At 37.7% G+C, this 19,955-nt stretch overlaps 1 protein-coding gene across 2 annotated transcripts in view; it reads left to right on the plus strand.

Moving 5' to 3' along the window:
- The window catches only part of SLIT1 (slit guidance ligand 1), a 145,845-nt gene that overhangs the window by 93,414 nt on the left and 32,476 nt on the right, over positions 1–19,955 (plus strand). For both annotated transcript variants that reach the window (XR_015728626.1, XM_034439889.3), the window contains exons 5-15: positions 6,170–6,241; positions 8,683–8,754; positions 10,501–10,572; positions 11,758–11,921; positions 13,682–13,829; positions 15,459–15,530; positions 16,083–16,154; positions 16,854–16,925; positions 17,871–18,014; positions 18,675–18,838; positions 19,430–19,453. Coding sequence is in view for 1 of the 2 variants with exons in the window: in XM_034439889.3 (XP_034295780.2) it covers positions 6,170–6,241; positions 8,683–8,754; positions 10,501–10,572; positions 11,758–11,921; positions 13,682–13,829; positions 15,459–15,530; positions 16,083–16,154; positions 16,854–16,925; positions 17,871–18,014; positions 18,675–18,838; positions 19,430–19,453 (1,076 nt within the window). In the remaining variant the exon portion in view is untranslated. The remainder of the gene's footprint in view (positions 1–6,169; positions 6,242–8,682; positions 8,755–10,500; positions 10,573–11,757; positions 11,922–13,681; positions 13,830–15,458; positions 15,531–16,082; positions 16,155–16,853; positions 16,926–17,870; positions 18,015–18,674; positions 18,839–19,429; positions 19,454–19,955) is intronic.

The raw sequence follows: 19,955 nt of genomic DNA on the forward strand, positions 1-19,955 counted from the left end.
TACTAGTACATATTATTCCTCAATGACTTGGCTGGTTTTCCAACTCCTATATGTGTCCTTTTTTATTCTGAGGTAGAGAAAGATGAACTAAACTTCATATTTTATTAGTCTTTAAAGTATATCAAGATTCTTGCTTGCTTATATAACTAATGGCATAAGTGTAGTGAAAATTTGAGAAGGGAACACCACAACTGCAAGTTGATTGTTTCTCTGACAGCAACTGTGCATTGGAAATAGAATGGTTGATCTGAGGCAGTAAGAAGCAATTATCATCCTGCTGTGTCCAGCCCTAATCCTCTCAGCACAAGGAACTGGCAAGCCAAACATGCTTCAATCAGGTTAAAGTGTGAAGTTGGGATTAGCCAAGAGAATGAAAGGTACATAATACCATTGCATCCCCTTATTGCATCAGGCTCAGCCTGGCCCGTAGGGCAGGAGATTAAATGCTTGGTTTACTTGTCTGAGCGAGCACCCCACTAAGAAAACTGTGCCCTATGGTTGTCAGATAGTTTGGCTTCAGTTCTTTGCTGAATGCTGGCCAGCACATTGGAAGACCTTGCTTTCAGTCAAAACACCCATCCCAGATAGGTCTTATAGATGACATGTCCAAAACATATACGGCATGATGTAGGAGACAAAGACAACAGGCATTGGGTGCCGAGGCAGACACATGTTCCTATGCAATTCTCTGTGTGCCATAAACATGTGGTGGGATGAGATAACAACTAAATTAGAAATTTTGTTAGATTGGTCTTAAAGTCATGGTCATTCCATCAGAGTGGAGTTTTACTTTCCAGGCATTAAATCATATGGTCACATGCTAAGTATAATATAGGACATTTCTTGATACAGTCACTATTACATGTTTGACAGAATCCTGATGGTTTGTGAAGATTGATTGGAGTCTGCAAATGTCAGTTCTGGAAAAATTTGATACTATGTTGGATGGAAGCTGCTGAGGTCAAGTCACCCAAGAAGTGATGGGAGAATTGCATTATCTTCAATTCATAAACACCTGCCCCTTGATTATCAATGCTTTTCATCAGAGCCAGGGAATCATAGTACCCCTGCCTTTCTCCTCTTTTGAATAGTTGTCAGGAGAGACGAGGAGGGAAAGAGAATGCAAAAACTGAGTCATGACTTGTATGTATGAGGACACGGAACCTGTGCCTAATAGTTGTACTAAATTGTAGTGTAATTTCATGCTTTTATTTATTGCAAATCTCATTGAGTTTGATTTTCTGTTTATAGATTACAAATAGGTCTAGATTACTCCTTTTAATACTTTATCATTTATTTATCTTATTAAACACATTTTGCCCCATTTTTGCACCAGTTTGTGATTTTTTAAAAAATCTGCATAAATATTTGTATGTATTTTCATAATTATCATGTGCATTTTATTTATTTATTTATTCAATTGCTATAGTTGCCCTACTCAGCTAAGTGACTCAGCTAAGTGACGCTTCATCTCTTTCTCTAAAGTTACAATACGATTCTTTTCTTTCTACGTACTCTTTCTAGCTATCCTGTATAAACTTTTCAAACCATAAATCATACATTCATTTTTTTTTTTGTTTACCATAAAAAAGTGTATACAAGTGGTCTTTGACCGTAACTGGGCTTTCAATTTCAGACATAAATTGTGAAAGTCATAAAGCAATTCACCCCATGACTATACCTGTTTTTATTATGTTTTTGCTGTGGTCGTTAAGCAAACGCCACAGTCATTATGTGATTTCCACAATTGTTAAACAAACACCATGGTAATTAAGCAAACACTATGATCGATAAGCAAACCCAATGTAAGCTATGGGGTGGGTTTTTTCGGAAACCTGAAGTAAATGCCAGTTTCTAACAAAAATGCCATAAATCACAGTCACATGGCCACAGGATGCTGCAAGTGGCCATAAATGCAGGCCTGTTGGCAACACCTAAAATGTGGTTACATGACTGCCAAGGAGGGCAGAGACATCAGAACTTGGCATCCTGGGTTGTATGTAGGTTTTTCGGAGTCTGTTGTAATTTTGAAAATTTGCTAAGCGGTGATTGTGAATCTGTAAAGGATTTCCAGTCAGCAATAAATGCAGATATTATCTTTTCTCCAATGAAAGAAATCAATTTGGAAATCTCAGTGAGTTTCATCATCTTCACCAACCATTCCTCCCTTGTATTTTGTGCTGACTTGTTCCATCTTTTGTGCATAAATAATCTCACTGCAGTTGTCATATAGATCACATGAATCAGTGTATGTATTTGAATCCAAATTTTTCTAGCTTTTTTACATGTCCACCAAACATGATCAAATATACCTTCTTGTTTGCATTTCCTATATGAATTTGAGGTACCATTATTAACATTCTTGACAATTTCTCTGATGACAATTTTATAAAAATTATCTTTATGACTATAACATAGTGTAACTCTTAACCGTTCAATCACATTTTCCAATTGTTCCATCTGTATATTATAACCAAAAATGTTAGACCACTTTATCATACATTCTTTCATTTGTTCTGTTTCAAATTTCGAACAACAAATTTTGAAATTCATTCATTTTAGCAATTACATATTTATTATTTGTACATAATTCAGTTTTCAAATTCAGTTTTACAGTGTTCAAAATCATAAACCCTATTGTCTAAATTTTTATACTGTGATATTCTCTAATTAAATATAGAGAGGGGGATAGAGGGAGTATTAGAAATTGAAACTTTAAAATAATGATACATAATCATATGTAATTAGAAAGAATATATGATTTTGTGTAATATTTTTAGAATTTTATTAATCCAATCTTTTGCCCCCCAGATACATTTAGCCATTTTTTGAATCAGAATTTTATCACAAGACTTGAAGAAATGTGAAAAAATTAAAAAATAATTAATTCCCAGATACAGCATTGAGGAATGCAAATTAGGTCAGTTCATATTAAAATCCAAACCAAAAAAATATTTTTTTTTGCTTATCCTTAGTTAAATAACAAATAATAAAGGAGCATAAAATTGGAGATGAATAGAATAGGGCCTCAACATGATTCAGCTGTGTAGGCCAGTATTTGCATTGCCAGGAATATGCTTGGTGAGGCAGATGGGTCTAACCACATGCTCAGCTAGTTTCCCACTCATTGCTGGGTAGTGATCTCTTATTCTGTAATAAAGCTGCTTGTCTTTGGATATCCATTTATCTGACTCAGCATGAATGGATGGCTGGATGAGGGAAATAGCGGCCAGGTTATTCTTCTAAAGTCAGACAGAGTTCTTGCTCCAAACTGTTATTCATCAACATTGGAGCAGTTCATGTCTGGGAAAGTGGCAGCTTAATGTTCCTTGGAAAAGCCATGAAACTGAAATCAAAGTTGTACAAAGGAACCCCTTCCTTTCCTTCAGGAAAAAGATCCCGAAGGAAGCTGTCTCTGGAAGAGAAGATCTCTAAAGGTCAGACACTTCATCTTTCTTCCTAGCCCTGCAATCCCACAGTTCTGTGGCAGTTTTATAGAGGTCTTGACTAACGACAGAAGAGAGGCAACGATCCAAAAGTGAATAAAAATTCTCAATAGGAAGGAGTGTATGAGCTTAGCTGATACGTCTTCAGGGATCTATTAAATCTATAAATGTCCCATTTTTATAATAAAGCAATTTATATAGTTCAAGAAATTGGAATAAAATACTTAAGTTGTGGGGAAAATAGTTCTTTTGAAGATTGTCCCTACAGAGAATTTTATTCTTTCATGCTTTCATGTTTGTATTGCTACTGAAAAGCACAGGTTGGTGGAACAGAATTGACAGAAGCTCCTTGTTTTTTTGAGAGAACAATGATCCCTATGAAAGCTTTGTTTTGGTCGCCAGGGTGTTTAATAGTAATACTCCGTGAATTAGTATATACTGCCATAATAGCGGACTAGAGTGTGTGCACTACTAATCATTGCCTAAGGCAACATTCTGAACTAGGGAGAAGAAGGAGGCAAAAGAATTTCTGCCTCATGTAAAGCAGTCCTGAGGTAATGAAGGCAGGTGTTTTCAAGGCAATACTTGCTCTCCATGAGCAGAAAATGCACAATGTAATTTGTGCAGCAAGATATGAAACTAGTTCTGTCTTTCCTAAGGCTAATAGATCTGTTTTGCAAAATTCCAGACACCCACTAGATGGCAGAGTTGCTTGGATTTTTACAAACCAGATCTGATAGCCATAGCTTTCACCAGCACAAATGCTCTAGTTTACAAAGCATTGCATATCTATTATAAAATAAATGTTTCTATTATGGCATGAATCACTTATGATTGGTTACTTGGCACAAAATGTGCAGTAATCAGGACTTCCCCAATTTACATGTCAAATCCAGATGTTCAATCTCAAAGATCTTAGAAACAAGACACTAAACAGAATGGAGGGGAATATGCCCAATGTCAATTAAAAGCCTATTCTGCCCCCTGCTGGAATCTAGTTCAACATATTGTCATTCAATTATTTGCAAACTGTTGAACAATGTAGTGTGGGGTATGCGTGTGTGTGTGTGTGTGTGTGTGTGTGTGTGTGTGAGAGAGAGAGAGAGAGAGAGAGAGAGAGAGAGAGAGAGAGAGAGAGAGAGAGAGAGAGAGTTTTATACATTGTAATCCACTAATATAAACCATTCTTATCTTGGTAGCTTTTATTTATGCTGTGAAATACACAGTTCACCAACTTCAAACAAATTAGCCACATAGCAACAAAAGAATTACTGTACAAAAGAAAGTACTCTGAAAGATATAACTGAATTCCACATCTATTGAACATCCTTAGGCACAGTTTTAAATTATTAGTAAAGTATGATTCAGATTGTGAAAAAGTTAAAGATTGTATGTCAAATGGATGAAGAATTTGAATATTTAGGGTAGAGGTACAAAGTGGAAATTTGAACAGAAGAGCGTCAAATATTTTGAAAACTATACTTAGAATTGTTTTATTTTTGGTATGATGTTCCAGTTTTGTTTTCTAAAATGAACAATGCTTTTTCCCAAAAATGTTGGGGGGAAAAGGTTTTAGAGATTGGACCATTTTTCCTTTTTCAAGCGTAGCAATGTTGCATAGTACAACAGTACTGGAAATGTTTAAAAGTAGAATGAAAAAAAATTGGAAAGTTGTAATTCTGTTACAACCTGAATATTCTTATTAAATTGTGCTTAACCATATATCCCTTCAATAGATCCTATGTAATTTTAGTGGAAACATTCTTTGATTCATTCTTTGGAAGAAAGGCTAACTAAACTGTGAAAGTGTTCTTAAATAATATCCTAATTGAAAAATACATTGATTTAAAATTTAATTGTAATTGGAAACTATATAATGGACTATAATGTTCTATAAGAGCCATCTAAATATCTTGATTTGAGGATGTTTCAAATTATACTATCAGTATAACTTATAGTATTGATTTTATACTATTGTTTATGGACTTGTTACTGATTTCTGTTATGTTAACCATTTAGTTTTAAGTCCCATGGGGATATTTGAATGCTATTGAAACATCAGTTTTATAAGTCTTTAGTGACATATATGTTACTTTATTATCTTAGATTTTTTTTGTTTGCTCCGCTGTACTTTGTGCCATATTTCTTGTTCATACATATTTTTCTATATTTCTATATTCTATATTTTGCTATTATTTTCTATAATAGCAAATTATTCATTTAGTATTTCAAAAATACTAACTAAATTAAGGAAAAGTGGACAAGGCAAGCTGAAAGAAAAGGACAGAGCACATATTTTAGATCTGTGAATCAGGATTTCAGTGTGGCTCACCCAAATCCAAGGATACATACTTTTTATTTTTTAAAAAAGTTAAAATATAAACATATAAGATTTTTCAAAAAATACAAGAAGAGTTCCTTGAACTTCTTAAAACCAAATTAGTTATAGAAATAGGCCACAAAACATCTTGCTATTGCAAAGTTACCCAAAGTAACAATTATTGAAAAGAATCGACAATGTGGAATCTGTATTTCCAGAGCTCATTCTTGATTTGGTGCCATCAAATCAGTGTTGACTTATGGCACCTTATGGATAAATTCTGGTGTGTGTAACAATAGTAAAGGTGACCATGCACCTGGGCTCCACCAGTCCTTGTCTCCTATTGCCTTATCAGCCTCTTCCTCTTAATTGATAAGTTTTTTTTCAAATTTATCTTTTGCAGAGACCTGAGTGAGAACCTTCTTCAGGCTGTGCCCAGAAAGGCATTCCGTGGAGCCACTGATCTCAAGAATTTGTGAGTGACCATGGTAGATAGGATAGTGTGCCACTGCATCATGCTGTTGATTTTATCATTGATTATGTGCCATCAAATCACTTTTGCCTCTTAGTGCCCACCCAGGGAGATCTTTTTTTCAAATAACAGTATAACAGAGTTTGAAAAGATCTCAGAGGTCTTCTAGTCCAACCCTCTACTCAAGCAGGAAACCCTATAACATTTTAGACAAATGGTTGTCCAATCTCTTCTTAAAAACCTCCAGAGTTGGAGCACCCACAACTTCTGGAAGCAAGTCGTTCCATTGATTAATTGTTCTAACTGTCAGGAAATTTCTCCTTAGTTTCAGGTTTGTCAGGATGGGGTTGAGGGTTGTCCCCGAACCGTGAACCAGCTCACGAGCAAACACACTAGGACTGAAATAAAACTAGCAGAGGAGTCTTGTATAAAAATATACTTTACTTCAAAATGTTTAAAAAACACTATATCTTTAAAAAGGCACATTAATAACAAAGTCTTATCTTGGTTAAATAAAGCCAGGCCATCTCCCTAAATTCCTCTCCACAATACCGAAACAGTCCATAAAAAAAAACTAACATGACATTAAACAGCTTCGGTGTCGATACATCATCGAGGTGGTAGAAGGGCAGCAGCATAGGCTTCACAGCTAAAAGTCACCTGTGAAAAACAATTCAATCAGCAAACGTGGCTTGAAGCTCCTGGGAAGGAAACTGTCCAGCAGCAACAGTTCAGATGTTGGCTTGCGTGCTTCAACTCAGCAAAAGGCAAGCCGAAATTGGAGACTTCAAAAGGTTCCCAGCTATCTCAACTCACAGTTGCAGCTAGCTCCATGGGAGTATCTTTACACAGCTCTTCGACTCCTTTTCTGCTGCAGCCGTCAGGACTCCTTATCTGAGTTCTCCCTTCTGCAGCTCTGCTCTGGGCTCTGCATCCAGGTGCTTCAGCACTGGCTCTGCATCTAGGCCTAAACAGGCCCAAGTAGCAAGCAGAAAGGTCCCTGCTTATATGGGGAGTTAACCTGCAATTAACTAGGGCGGGGAAGGCTTGCAGTTAATTGCAAACAGGAGATGGCTTGATTGGATCCATACTGTTTGTAACTGATCAAGTAGCTACAGCAATTCTGAAAACACTCGTGACAAGGTTGCTTTTCTCTTTGATAAGTTTCCACCCACTGCTTCTTGTCCTGCTTTCAGATGTTTTGGAGAATATAGATTGACCCCCTAAAATTTTTAAAAACAATTTTTAATTTTTAATTAAAGATTACACATAGAAAGAATGAAAACTGTACAATCTAAAACAATATAAGAATGAAAAGAAAAAGAGAAAAAGAGGTAACTTCCCTATTCATCCCAATAAGTACAATGTAAATAATTCATCAGCATACAGCATATACTCTCCTCACCTCATATCTCAATTATTAACTAAAATCAAAACCCAAGTTCTTGTCATTTGTTCTTTATCAGAAAGAAATCTATAAGGGGTGCCAAATATAACTAATTAACTATGTTAAAGTTGATCAGATAAGCCAATCTTATATTTCTTGTCTTTGCAGCTTCGGATTTTGTTTTCCTGCATGGAAACAGTGACAACTAGACATCCCAAAGAGTTTAATCTAGCCACTTCATAAACACATACCCATAATTAGTACTCTGAAAGATCCCGGGTTCTTCTTTAATAACATGTCAAGTGCTATCAAACAGGAGGGAATCATCATCCGATACTATATTGTCAATACAGTTTCATTATCTATTCATGTGGTTTTCTTGTAAAATAGAGAAGTGGCTTATCATTGCCTTTCTCATACAGTATGAAAGGATGGCTTTGCCATCCTCAGTAACCTCTCCAGTTCTTCTTATATCACTGCTGCTCAACATAAATACCCTGTTTCCCCCAAAATAAGACATCCCCTGATAATAAACCCAATCAGGCTTATGAGCGCATGGCAATAAGACCAAGCGCTTATTTCAGGGTTCAAAAAAATATAAACAGAGTCTTATTTTTGGGGAAACACGATACTTAACTTGCTTTAAATGGGCAGCCAAGTGACCTTCTGACGTGGGTACCCTGGTGGGAGTATGTACTCTTGGCATACGTATTGTTTAATCGCCCCTCCCAGAAACCTACCACTGAAATGAGGCAGCATAACAAGATGAGGCAGTTGATGATTTCATAAGCCTATGCAAAGGAAGATAAATAGGTTAAAAACAATGTCTGCCACTTATTATGCAATATTTGTGGATACTGTTCCACTCCAAATCATAATCTCCCCAGTCAAACCTTCCCATCATCGGTTCTTGCAGTTCTCTAATGCTCATTTCTGATCACAGGTTTCTTGTGTTCCTTCACTTCTCATCTACTAAAGCTGTGCTGATGTATGGAACATCTTATTGTACAATACATCTAGAATAGGTAGCACTTTTATCCTGTCTTTCTTCAAACAGGCAGCTGGACAAGAACCATATAAGTTGCATTGAAGAAGGGGCCTTTCGTGCTCTTCGTGGGCTGGAAGTATTGTAAGTATCTCTCTTAAGGAAATATACAAGAGTTGTCTTCGTAGTCTTCCCCAATCTCAGGATCTTCTAAATCTGTGGATTCTAAATCCCCAAATTATTAGTAGTAGTTATGCTGTTTGCAGAATTTTGGAGTTGAATTCCACATTCATCCAAGATGAAAAAGCTGTTTTTATCTTTTGCATCCCAGATTGAGCTACAGACTTAGAAGCTCATGGGCAATGTCCGTGATCACCCCCTTTGAAAGAGGATTTTGTAAGAGAATTCATAGAACCCATGACTTCCCTTCCATTTGTGGAGAATCATTTAGTAGATAAATAAATGGTTATGAAACTGAGAAGGGATCCCCCATGTGTGATTAATAGGAATTTGTGTTTCTACTTAACACTTAATCTGATAGTTTAAAGTGGCTCAAGGTGCCCAGCTTCCCCTCCCAGGTGTGGCCGATAAAGACAGCAGTTGCTTCCTCGTTTGGGGAAGGGATGGGACTGCTGTTTGGGGAATGGGAGAGTATTGTGATGGTGATGGGGGTGGGGGCAGAGGTGGTATTCCGCAGGTTCTGACCAGTTCTGGAGAACCAGTAGTGGAAATTTTGAGTGGTTCAGAGAACTGGTAAATACCACCTCTGACTGGCCCTGCCCACATCTATTCTCTGCCTCCCGAGTCCCAGCTGATCGGGAGGAAATGGGGATTTTGCAGTAACCTTCCCCTGGAGTGGGGAGGGAATGGAGATTTTACAGTATCCTTTCCCTGCCACGCCCACCAAGCCACGCCCACAGAACCAGTAGTAAAAAAATTTGAATCCCACCACTGCATGGGGGAATATGGTGAGAGTCAGAGAGTCGGTTATTTCCAGGGATCATGAGACTGATGTTTGTTTCTGGTCTTGTGGTCAGCTCCTCGGTCTAAGCCCTGATATCCTGTCAGCAGATTTTCAGAGGCTTTTAGCTGCTGCTTCTGAATGCAAATTTGGTTTGTAAGAAGGCCTCCCTTATGAGTAATTTAGTTACTGTTGAGGGGGCTGACTGGGCATGTATCATTTCCGGAGCTATATCCAGTTAGGTTTTGAGTCTGGCATCAGCTGAGATCCTGGGGCAGGGTGGAGCTGTGGCAATTGTCATGTGGGATGTCATATGGCTTTCAGAGCACTGTACTACATGTCACTGGTTATGATGAGGCCCTCCTGCTCATTAAGCTGAGCTGTAGGGATCAGTTGGGTTTGCTGCTCTTGTACCATTCTCCCTGCTGCACAGTTCTTTGCCTGAACTCTGTGACACCATTTCTGGATTGGGAATGGACCCCAGACTCAGGACCTTTTGATATCTGACAAACCACCTATGCCTTCCCCATTAGTCTGGCAGAGAATACTTGCTGTAGGTTCTGTCTGTCTGGAATTACATTTGGTGGTTCCCAGGAGGTGGGCCTTCTCTGCCATGGTGCCCACCTTGTAGAATCTTTTTCCTTGAGATTTTTCAAACAATTTTTTTAATTGTGACTGTTTTAATGTATTTGTTTTTAATTAAGTTTAAAGTCACTTTCTTGTGAAATGGACTACTATACAAATATAATAAATAATACTGTAGATGATAGATAGAAATAGATAGATAGATAGATAGATAGATAGATAGATAGATAGATAGATAATAGATAGATAGATAGATAGATAGATAGATAGATAGATAGATAGAATAAGACAGTGCATGCATTTCAAGTATTAAGTGATGCTCTTCCTTTTTCTCATTCCTGCAGGACTTTGAACAACAACAATATCAGCTCCATTCCCATCTCCAGCTTCAACCATATGCCCAAACTGCGTACTTTGTGAGCACATAAGGAAATGGCTTCTGGGCATGATAGGGTGGGGGAGGCAGAAGATAACTGACTGGGTATCATATATATCATGAGGAACCAGAAATTAATAAATATAAGAGGTTCTGATGGAAATGCTTATTGACAACTTTAGATTCTGCAGATTACCTTTAGGATTAATGTGTTCACAGTATGAAACACTCCCAACATGCTGGGTCTTATATGTGGACCTCTAGCCAAACTAAAGTACTTTGGAAAACTAAAGAGGGATAATACTGGTAGTTCTTGGATAGAAGAACACCAGAAAATCTCAGGGCTATTGGCTGGAACCGAAAGCGAAAAACAAAAACAAAAACTTGGTGAAATCATGAACCAATTCTTACTATTGCTATAAAAACTACTTGTACAAATCCAGGTAGACACTAAAGCTTGACTTGTGAGACACCATAATAACATGGGAAGATCTTTAAAAGTTTAGTTGTGTGCCCAAGGACATCTAATTCAGACAATCACAAAACCAGTGAAATCTCTTTTTGGATGTTCAGGCAACATATACTAAAAAAATTACCCTTTGGGAAACATAGAATCCCACCCAATTTCAGAAAGTATCTAGTATCCCACAAGATCTAGCAAGACATCTATCATCAGTAGCCTCTCCCCCATTGGCTTCGCCACTGTTGCCAATCAATGCTTGAGAGATATGTTCTATGCTGCTCAGCTTTAGCGGTAACATCTCTAATGAAGATACTTGCTTCTTTGGCTACTTTTTCTGCAATTCTTTTTCTTTGAAGACTTGATATACAAAATTGGACAATTGATTGGGGTTATGATTCTTACCATACAACAGACTGAATGGAATTAATAAACCTGGACATGACTCAGTCTGAGGTTGCTTAGTGGATTAGTTGACTATCTCAGATGGCCTTTTTTTTGAGTGCCTTCCAGGAACAGTGTGGGTGGGTGAATGTCGTCATTGAAGAGGCAAACAGAAATCTGGGTAACCATTTCAATCCACTTCTTAATGCAGGATTCATTCCTAATCCTATAGAATCAGAATCTCCTTTCCAGAAAATGTCCCCAAGTCAAATTCATTAGGTTTATCCTATTCTCTAGAACTGGCTTTGTAAATTAGAAGTATCAAGCAAAAGGTGCTTTTTTTTCTTTCTTTCCTCCCACACCTTTACTTTGTCTCTGCAGCCGCTTGCACTCCAATCAGCTGATCTGTGATTGTCATTTGGGTTGGCTTTCCCAGTGGCTCCGCCAGCGACCTACTATTGGGCTCTTCACACAGTGTGCTGGTCCTCCATCCCTTCGTGGTCTAAATGTTGCAGAAATCCAAAAGAATGAATTCAGCTGCTCAGGTCAGTGGCATCAGCGAAGTGCTAGGAGCTTTCTCTGTGGAAGCAAAAAATATGAATTTTCCTCCAAGCTTTGGAAGAAAATCCTCTTAGGATCCCCCAAAAAATCAGGAGGAGGGTCTTGTCTGCTTTCAGGTTTAATACAGACTAGCTAGCATTTGTACCAAAGAGTCAATGGTTAAGCCTGCCAATTTCCCTTCTACATATAACTATTCTTTCTTTTATGATAATATGATCTCAGGGAGCATTCCTATTTCTATTTTTAGTTAATGAACAGCAGAAATTGTTTCATGCTGCAACAATTACCTGTGGTTTTGAAGAGAATTCTGTTTGTCATGGGTTCTCTGGATTGATCAAATATAGCATACAAGGATCTTCATGTGAACCCAGTCCATTTAAAAATATTATTATTGTTTGAGGCATACCAAGGATAGAAATACATTTATTTCTCTGTAAGATTTACTCCTTCAGCCAGATAATTATCCAAGTGACATTCAACTAAAGCATGCATCAGAGCTTCACAACTACTTGTCCCTCCCCCTACCTTCTGGCATCTGCCTTCAAAGAAGGAGCGAATGTAGCAAATTGTTTTATGACCTAATTACTCTACCATTCCAAGGTGAAATATCTTCCTGCCTTCAATAATATTGTTTCTGTTAACATAGTAGCATGCATGTCATAAACTGTAGCAGGGCATAGAATTATTACTAAATTCTCCAAAGAGTTAAGCAAAGGCTTCAGGTAAAAACTTAACTGGCAACCTCTTGCAGTTAACACAATGTTAATGCTTTTGAATGGTTTCTTCCCTTTGGGTGTCTGCACCAGACAGATAGATCTCATGTCATGCTGTCTTCCTTCTTCCACAGAAATGTTTATTCTATTTCCTCTTCAGTGATTTTCGATTACACTATAACTTGCATCTCTTCAGGAGACAGCATAATATCTTCATTCGCTAGCTATCCTTTTTCTTTAAGACATCTCTATTGTTTCTACTAGCTTCCTACCACTTCCACTACCACTTCCAATTTCAACTTTTTCTTTCTGTAAAAGACGTGTTTGTGTGTGTGTGTATTAAATCTTTTCTTATTTTTCCCCACCTTTTTTCCAGTCTCAGATTATCCCTACCAATACAGCTTCTATGTCTGTGAGATCATAAAATGATATAAGGTGTTACATTCTCTGTTCTGTCACATTGCTAACCTGCTTTTTCCATTCTCTGCAGTTTCTTTACTCATTGTACACTCAGCCTTGTTAAAAGGCATATTTGCTCCTTGCTTTTTACAGTTGGTATACTTGTGTCCCTCAACGTTTGAACTCAGTATTGGTTCTGGTTGACCAAAATGAATATGAGAGGTATCAGTTCCAGTACGCAATGTTTTCTTGAACTCTCAAATCAAATATGGGCTTACTATATTCAGAAATTTACATATTTCTAGTCCATATTCTCTCCAGCTTGCAGAGGGAAAAGGTTTAAAAGTGGTACAACAATTATATTTTTATTTTGCATTTGAAGAGTTTACACAAATTTAACTATTGTCTATACTGTGACCCAGTGTTGAAAGATGTTGCTCAAAAACTGTCAGTTAATTGATTAAATTCCTTTGCTTAGGTCAAGCCAAATTTTCCCCACATTATAACATAATATCTGCTCACAAAGATTAAGTGCATATACAAAAGTCTGTCTCTTGTGTGCACTGCAGAAGCATTCATCTTTGCTCCTCTTGTATAGAGAATTCAATAACTTTCTCCTTTTCTTTCTCCAGGCCAAGATGATGCTACCAGAACTCATATCTGCAGTTTTTCATCTGGGTCCTGTCCTGCCATGTGTACTTGTAGCAATGGCATTGTAGATTGTCGTGGTAAAGGTCTAACAGCTATCCCTGCCAACTTACCAGAAACGATGACAGAGATGTGAGTAGGAACATATTGGGTAGGGAATAATTATGTGACCTAGTAGTAGGGGTGAAATCCAGAAGGTTCTGACAAGTTCTGGAGAATCGGTAGCAGAAATTTTGAGTAGTTCGGAGAACCTACTCAATACCACCTCTGGCTGGCCCCAGAGTGGGATGGGAATGGAAATTTTGCAATATCCTTCCCCCAGGAGTGGGGGAATGGGGATTTTGCAGTATCCTTCCCCTGCCATGCCCACCAAGCCATGTCACGTCTACCAAGCCATGCCCACAGAACCGGTAATTTTATCCAGGAGGTTTATTTTAATTTTTGGCTCTAAAGGGGGCTGCACTGCCCAGATCAGACTTGAACGCAATCTGATGGTCCTTCTGCACTTACAGCTTTCACTTGAGAAGCAGTTAAGAAATGTTGATTGGAAGGGACCTATTTCTGTACCCGTATCTGGATTAGAAGACCCTATTCATAGTCACTGATGACTAGGTAACCTCTAACATGGGTTACTGGCACATGCTCTGCATGGGTTTGCCTTTGAAGAGCACTTGAAAGCTACAGTTGATCCAGAATACAACTGGCACTGGCTGCCAGTTGGCTTCTAAATGCAATTCAAGGTGCTAGTTGTCCGCTATAGAGCCATTCACAGCATAGAGCAGGACCACCTATCTTTGATTATGTCTCCCCATTGCAAGTACTGATGGGACACAAGATAATGCTTTCTCTGTCACCACATCTATCCTATAAATAGCATTGTCGCCCAAGATCCAGATGTTCTCTATCCTGCCTGCCTTGCAAAATTTTCAAAGACTTAGCTCTCCCCAAGGGAGTGTTGGGCCAGGCAGCTTTATAAACTTGTTTTACTTATTGGTTTTAGTTCATTTTATTTTGTCAGATGTTATTTCTTGGTTTTAATTTGGTAGAGCACCTTAAGTTTTGTATGGCATGGACAGCCATATAAATTGCATGAATGAATAAATGAATGGTTGTCTGAATCCAACTTTTGTTTGTTTAAGTGAAGAAAGTGGAATATTGATGTATTCAAATGTATGAACTTTTTAAAAAAATAACTTATTCTTGTGCTTCCTTCATTTATTAAATCACCCCTGAAATTCTATTATGCAGACAAAATATGAGAACTACCCTAAGTAATAAGTTTTAAATAGTCATTTCATGAATATTTTATCTAGGCTTAAATATAATTTATAACTAATTCATGCATTATATCCAAGTAAATATACTAGGAAAATGAATTATGTAGATTTGCAGATTGAGATAATTGAGAAATTATTTACTGTGTGATCATGTGATTACATCCACATAAGTAGCTTGCAAATGAATGTACAATGTGCTGAATAGCAAAGTGTGTATATGATTATACCACTTCACTAAATGTAAAACTCTGCATGGATTTCCAAAATATATACTATATCAATTTAATTGTATAAAAATATTATTAATCTGCAAGCTGAGCTGAAAGTCATATTAGTTTGACTCATGTACAGATAGGCAGAACTCTCCTTTCTCTTACAATTCTGTTTGCTCTCTAAAGTGCCCCTACTGAATAATATAGTATTTCATCTATTTTTATTGGTGTACCCCAGTTGTTTTCTTTCTAATGCTTGGCTTATAACACAGACGTCTGGAACTCAATGGCATCAAGTCCATCCCCCCTGGAGCCTTCTCATCGTACAAGAAACTACGTAGGATGTGAGTGTCTTGATACAGATGATTTCCATCCAATTATTCAGTTTCTATCAATTACATTTCTCACCACTTTGGATTTAGTCTATGCTTCTTTGGCTTTGTGCAATCTTTGCTCATTATACAATTAACTCTTCATTCATGATATCTATCTATTATCCAGCAAGGAAAAGATAAACTGAACGGCAAATTAGACCTAGATCAGAGACAAGGCATTTGAAATCCACAGGTATGGCTAGCTATCCTTAAACAGAAAGAATGAATCCAGCTCTGAATCTCAGAAGGGTGGTGCAAAATTATATTATGTTATGTGGGTAAAGAATGGAAGAAACGAGGAATAGGCCAAGAGTTATATATTTCTTCAGCTTTCCAAGGTTATCAAGTGGTCCCTTTGCTGTCCATCATTGTCACAGAAAATATTTACTTATGGTTATCTATAATTCAAGACTTTTAAGCTTGAAATGGCAAATAGACTCTTTGGGGGAAGAGTTTACAGGGGAGAAAAGTGACAAGGCTTTTGAGTGTTTGTGAATGTTGATTTTGTCCTATATGTTCTAGAGACCTCAGCAACAATCAGATTTCAGAAATTGCACCTGATGCCTTCCAAGGCCTTCGTTCACTCAACTCTCTGTGAGTAGTCAGTGGGGGAAACATATGAAATATATTACTATAGTTATGGATGCAAAATCCTGCCTGCATGTTGAGAAAGAATGTTCTTCTTTCATGACTCCACTTGCACAACTTAACTGATGCCAGCCAGAGTAATGCTTACAATATCCTGAAAATTCCAAGCTGGAACTCCTGAAGATGCCAGTCTTTGTTCCCTGTTTCTTTGACCAATATTTTCTATAGCTATTTCAGTTTCTAGATACTACCAAATCTCTGTCCTTAGAAATTCATTTGGCTCATCTCCTAAATATAATGTGTAGAATAGTTACCTCATAATTCATTTTCATAGTTAGTTAGTTTCAGAGAGAAAATATTTCTGTGAATGAGGTTTTCATGCCATTATGCTGATTAATTACACTACAGTATTGCAATTCTTCCCTTCAGGGAGTTTGCAGTGGAATGTTTGAAAACTGTTGCTTTATAGAGTTTTAGCTATTTGTCTGATTTAAGCAGCTACATATTTTGGGTATATTGGATACAGTACTTATAGGAACCCAGATTTTAATCTTTTTAAATGCTAAAACATTGCTGTTGTGTGTGATATAAGGAAACTGTGTATTAAAAAGTGAGCCTAATATTTAATAATACATGATAGCCTCCTTTTTTAATACACTATATAGGGCCTCACTAATCCAAGGACTGGTTTTATTTCTTTTCCAGAGTCTTGTATGGGAACAAGATCACAGAGTTGCCCAAAGGAGTATTTGGGGGCCTCTATGCACTACAACTACTGTAAGCACCAATAAGAAAGATGGCTTAATGGCTATCTGGATATCAGCATAGTAGGAGACCCTTAGATACCTCTGTTACAGTCATCTAGAACTTCATTTCCAGCGACATAGTTATTATTTATTTTCAGAAACTAACAGCCTCCCCAGTTGCTTAAAAACTGAAGATACTGTACTCTATTTTCCACACTGCCTGCCTTACTCATTTATATTTTTTCCACATTTTCACACCTAGTTGCTATCATTTCATTTCCAACATCAGCTTCTGCATCTCTTCTTAGCCTACCTTTATTCCCCTTCCATCTGCATTATTCCAGACGGAAACATTATTTGTTTTTATCCCTATAAATCTTCCCTGTGGACTTTTCTCCCTATCCTTTTACTTGGCTTGAATTAGGGCTGGATAAATAGCTGTATACTTTTTTGTCATTTTTTCCAACCTTAAATGAATGGCATCTCATTTTTGCATCAGTTCACCATTAAAAGCAACTACGTGAAAAGTCATACAGATTATCCTGTGCATTTCATTGTTTTATATATATTATTCTTTCTTCTACAGTTTTACAAGCAGTTTCCATGACTCAATTAAATGTGGTACATTATTCCTATTGAGATGTGCATTTTTATGTGAATATAGCTAATCATACCACTTGAAAGATGCAAATATTATTTATTTATTTATAAAATTTATTGGGTGCTTGAAAGGTGCAAATGTTAAAGAATAACTTTGTTTAATTTTCATATTGACTTGGAAGTATGCATTAGATGACTTCAGATTAAAACGCAGGTTTAATTTATTTCTTTGCCTGAGCTTTGCTAGTAACTTGGTGGGGTGTACCTGGGTAGGTTCTTTGCATAATGAGCAAATATGGTAATTTTGTCTAGTATCCAGTACTGTTATCACAGCATGTGCACAGATTACTATAGTATGATTGCTCCATCACTCCAGGCTACTGAATGCCAACAAGATTAACTGCATTCGGGCAGATGCCTTTGCTGACCTGCAGAACCTCTCACTGCTCTCTCTTTATGACAACAAGATCCAGACCCTGGCCAAAGGCACTTTTGCCACCCTGCGTGCCATCCAGACACTGTGAGTGCCGGCTTCTGTACAGATTTGTCCAGTGATGATATGGGGTGGTAGGAGGATGGTAGAAGATTTGAATTCTAGAGTGCCGAGGGGAAGGCAGGCCAGAGTCTGAGGGAAAAGAACCAGGAGATTACAACAGAAATGTCATCTAAAAAGGAACAAGAAGTCCTGCTCTCATTGGAAGATACTGACTCAATACTCATTGAGCCAATGTAGTGCTTTGATTAATGTATTGGGCTATAACTGGGCAGACTCAGATTCATGCCCATCTTCAATCTCAGAAGTTCATTAGGTAATGTTGCATCATCTCTCAGCAAATCCCATCCCATGGGGTTGGTGTGAGGAAAAAGAAATGGAGGACAAAGTGCTCCATATACTGCCTTGAGCTCCTGGATGAAAGGTAGGTTATAAACTTAATGAATACATAAATCATGAATAAATAAAATAAAATAAATTCCTAGAGGATGTGTTCCAGAGCCATTGGCATGCCTCCATGATCTTTGAGATCTGCCAAAGAGAGGGGCTACTGAAAAAGCATTCAGCTTTGCACTGGCTAGAAGCACCATTTTAGCAGCCACACGTGGCTCTCAGATCAACCACCTGAGCTGCCCACAGATTCCTGAATGGTTATGCTCAGTTGTTCCTTTTTCTTTCCTACTGCAGCCATCTGGCCCAGAACCCTTTTATTTGCGACTGCAACCTGAAGTGGCTGGCAGACTTCTTGCGTGCCAATCCTATTGAGACAAGTGGTGCTCGTTGTGCCAGTCCCCGGCGTTTGGCCAACAAGCGCATTGGACAGATCAAGAGCAAGAAATTCCGCTGTTCCCGTATGAGCTACTTTCCTGCTATAGGGTTACTTTTAAATTTGGGTCCAGGAGAGTAATGATGGGTGCCCTTTGCATGTTCTAGCATATCTTTGAAGAAATTTTGTCTCAACACACAAGTAGACTATAAAGAACACGTAGAAATGTTCTCCCATCCCTCCCTTCCTTCCTTCCTTCCTTCCTTCCTTCCTTCCTTCCTTCCTTCCTTCTTTCCTTCCTTCCTTCCCATAATACCTCCTTTGCATTTTATGCATTTTGCATTGTACCCCCCATTTTTAAATTTTCTTGTGCCCAGAGGTCTAAGGAATCAGGATACATATAAACCATAAGCCATTTTACACCCTGAAAGTGAACAACAGGAATGGCCTGGTTGAAATGAGCAACTAGTCTGCAATTTAATCTTTTATTTAATGTCTAGAACACAGAGATAGATCTGTTTACTATAAATTGGTTGACTAAGTGTTCTAACCTCTTAATTTGAAGAAGAAGAAAAAATCTTGTGCCAGAACATATGTACAGGCTTGCTCTAACATGCCTGAAAGAGTTGTGTTTGTTGCATTTACATTAATACTCTTTGCCCACCTTTCTTTACAGCTAAGGAACAATACTTCATTCCAGGTAAAGGGAAAATATTATAATGGGATATGATGGGATTAATGTATTGATTGAATGCATATACCTTTCTTTCCTGGGCAGAAATTTCAGAATTTCCCTTTAAGATGAATGGTTTATGTTAAAACTTCCAAGTGCCATTGAATGGCTTATGTTTAAATAACGTATGTTAAAACTTCCAGGTGTAACTCAAGCTACTGGTTACTACCTGTAAAACCTTTCGTGGCATAAGCCTTGTTATCTAAAGGAGCATCAGTCTTCTTTAGTTTTTGCCTTTCGTGCATGTTTGTCCAAACTTGGTGTACTCCAGGATCCATCTATTAAGCAGTATCATCTGATGGGATCTAGAAAATGTGCCTTCACTGTTCATGTGCCCCCTGGGACAACATTGTCTCCTTCTTCCCCAACCATGTTTAAAACAATCCTTAAAAACGTAGTCTTTCCTCGATTTAGAATGTATTACATGTGGGGTAATACAAGTAGCCCTAAACAACAGTTTGTTTAGTGA

Source organism: Pantherophis guttatus, chromosome 6, assembly GCF_059756535.1.
Source record: "Pantherophis guttatus breed Tessera chromosome 6, ASM5975653v1, whole genome shotgun sequence".
Lineage (NCBI taxonomy): Eukaryota > Metazoa > Chordata > Lepidosauria > Squamata > Colubridae > Pantherophis > Pantherophis guttatus.